We start from the raw sequence: 1,669 nt of genomic DNA, 5'->3' as shown, positions 1-1,669 counted from the left end.
AAAATAAATATCAAATCAATCAAAATTTTAAATATCATCAAACAAAAATACTGATTTAACATAGTAATGTCATATATAAGACTAATTTGTGATTATAATCAATTACTTTACTAATCTCCTTTTAAATAAATTAATATTGAGGAATTAAAAATAAAATAAAATCAAACAAAAACTTACTTGGAGTTAGAGTTTTGTTTAAATTAATTAAAAAAACATCTTAAAGTTTAGTACCCAAAATATAAAAAAAATATAAACATTTAAAAAGAATTAAGAAGTTTAATATTTATTCCTATCAGTACTTCAGTATTCATCAAAATGATCATTTTTTGGAGTCATCTAGAGTAATAAAATTAAATTCATATCAAACAGAATCAAATGTACAAATAAAAAAAAGGAAAACTAAAAAAAAGGCTCATTAACAAAAAACAGAATAACTACGTATATAAATAGATTATTATAACTTATAAAATTTAATAAAATGTAAAAAAAAGGAAAAACAAAAATAGTAAAATAAAACAAAAATTATAAAAAAATTATGCAAAAATATTGTGAGGCAAATTTAAGTTTTTTATCTTAAATATAATTGCATTTAAGCTAAATAAAAATAACAATAACTACATTTATTCTCTTTTTAATCCCTCTACCACCAAGCTTAAAAAGAACTTTAAATACAGATTGTCCCTGAATGCCACATTCTTCAAGCAGCTCCAGACGTCTCAGCTGTCCACGCCCCGTCCTGCACAGACGTTACCTGTTCAGGGTCTTGGCCAGGTACTTGGTTCCGTTTCTGTTGGCGAGGGACGGGTATTTCTTCTGCAGGAAGGCCTGCTCGTCTCTGATGGCGTCGGCGACAGATTTTTTGTTGTTGATGTCCAGCTGGCTCCTGGAAGTTCAAAGATAGATCTTTATCGCGCTGCATGCTCTGGTTTCCATGACAACAAGACGTGAGATAAGGATTTATCACAATGTCTGTCTGATGGACAGACATTCAAAAGCGAACATAAACTCCATCTCTATCACAAGGAGATCATAAAAATGAGAAAATCTGGGGAAAGTTGAATGTTTTTAGCCAGTTCGTTTAAAAAGAGAAACTCCTACTTCCTATAAAATTATTTAGCATCCCTTGAAATACTTCCAGCTTTCATTTCTTGCATTTTTTTTTAAGAAACAAGAACACAAACACTGAACGGTGCGGTACTTGGACACAGCACTTTCTGAACAATTGTGAAAGACTTTGATGAGTGTCCTCCAGTTTTCCGGCGACTTTAGTGACACCATGAGTTCCGACTATTGACTGTATATAGAGAACTGGACAGAGCAAGTGTGACATCACCCATAGAAAATCACTTACTTCCGGTTCCAACCAAATTAAGTCAATTCAGTCGCCATTTTTCCGCAATATATCCGTTGCCATGTTGGAACCAGACGTCCTCAGAAAGCCGTGATTGGTCCATGTCTGCCTGAGTCTACATTTCTATGGCAACCGCTCTCACCAATCAGTAGTGAGCATGTTAGAAGGCCACACCCCTTCCACTGAAAGTGGGCTCTAGAGAATTTGTCAAACACTTCAAATGCTCAATGCATTTGAGGCATCTGATTGGTCAATTTATATTTTGAATATCTTGCGCTACAGAAAAATAAGATTAAAAATAGGATTAGCAAAAACGTA

At 33.0% G+C, this 1,669-nt stretch overlaps 1 protein-coding gene across 2 annotated transcripts in view; it reads right to left on the bottom strand.

Annotated features, from left to right (window-relative positions):
* LOC112157867 (dynamin-1-like protein) overlaps window positions 1-1,669 on the bottom strand; it is a 14,875-nt gene that overhangs the window by 8,507 nt on the left and 4,699 nt on the right. For both annotated transcript variants that reach the window (XM_024290939.1, XM_024290931.2), the window contains exon 8: window positions 752-883. In XM_024290939.1, coding sequence (XP_024146707.1) covers window positions 752-883 — 132 coding nt within the window. The remainder of the gene's footprint in view (window positions 1-751; window positions 884-1,669) is intronic.

Source organism: Oryzias melastigma, linkage group LG23 (genome assembly GCF_002922805.2).
Source record: "Oryzias melastigma strain HK-1 linkage group LG23, ASM292280v2, whole genome shotgun sequence".
NCBI classification, from domain to species: Eukaryota; Metazoa; Chordata; class Actinopteri; order Beloniformes; family Adrianichthyidae; genus Oryzias; species Oryzias melastigma.
This window is presented reverse-complemented; position numbering and strand designations above follow the sequence as displayed.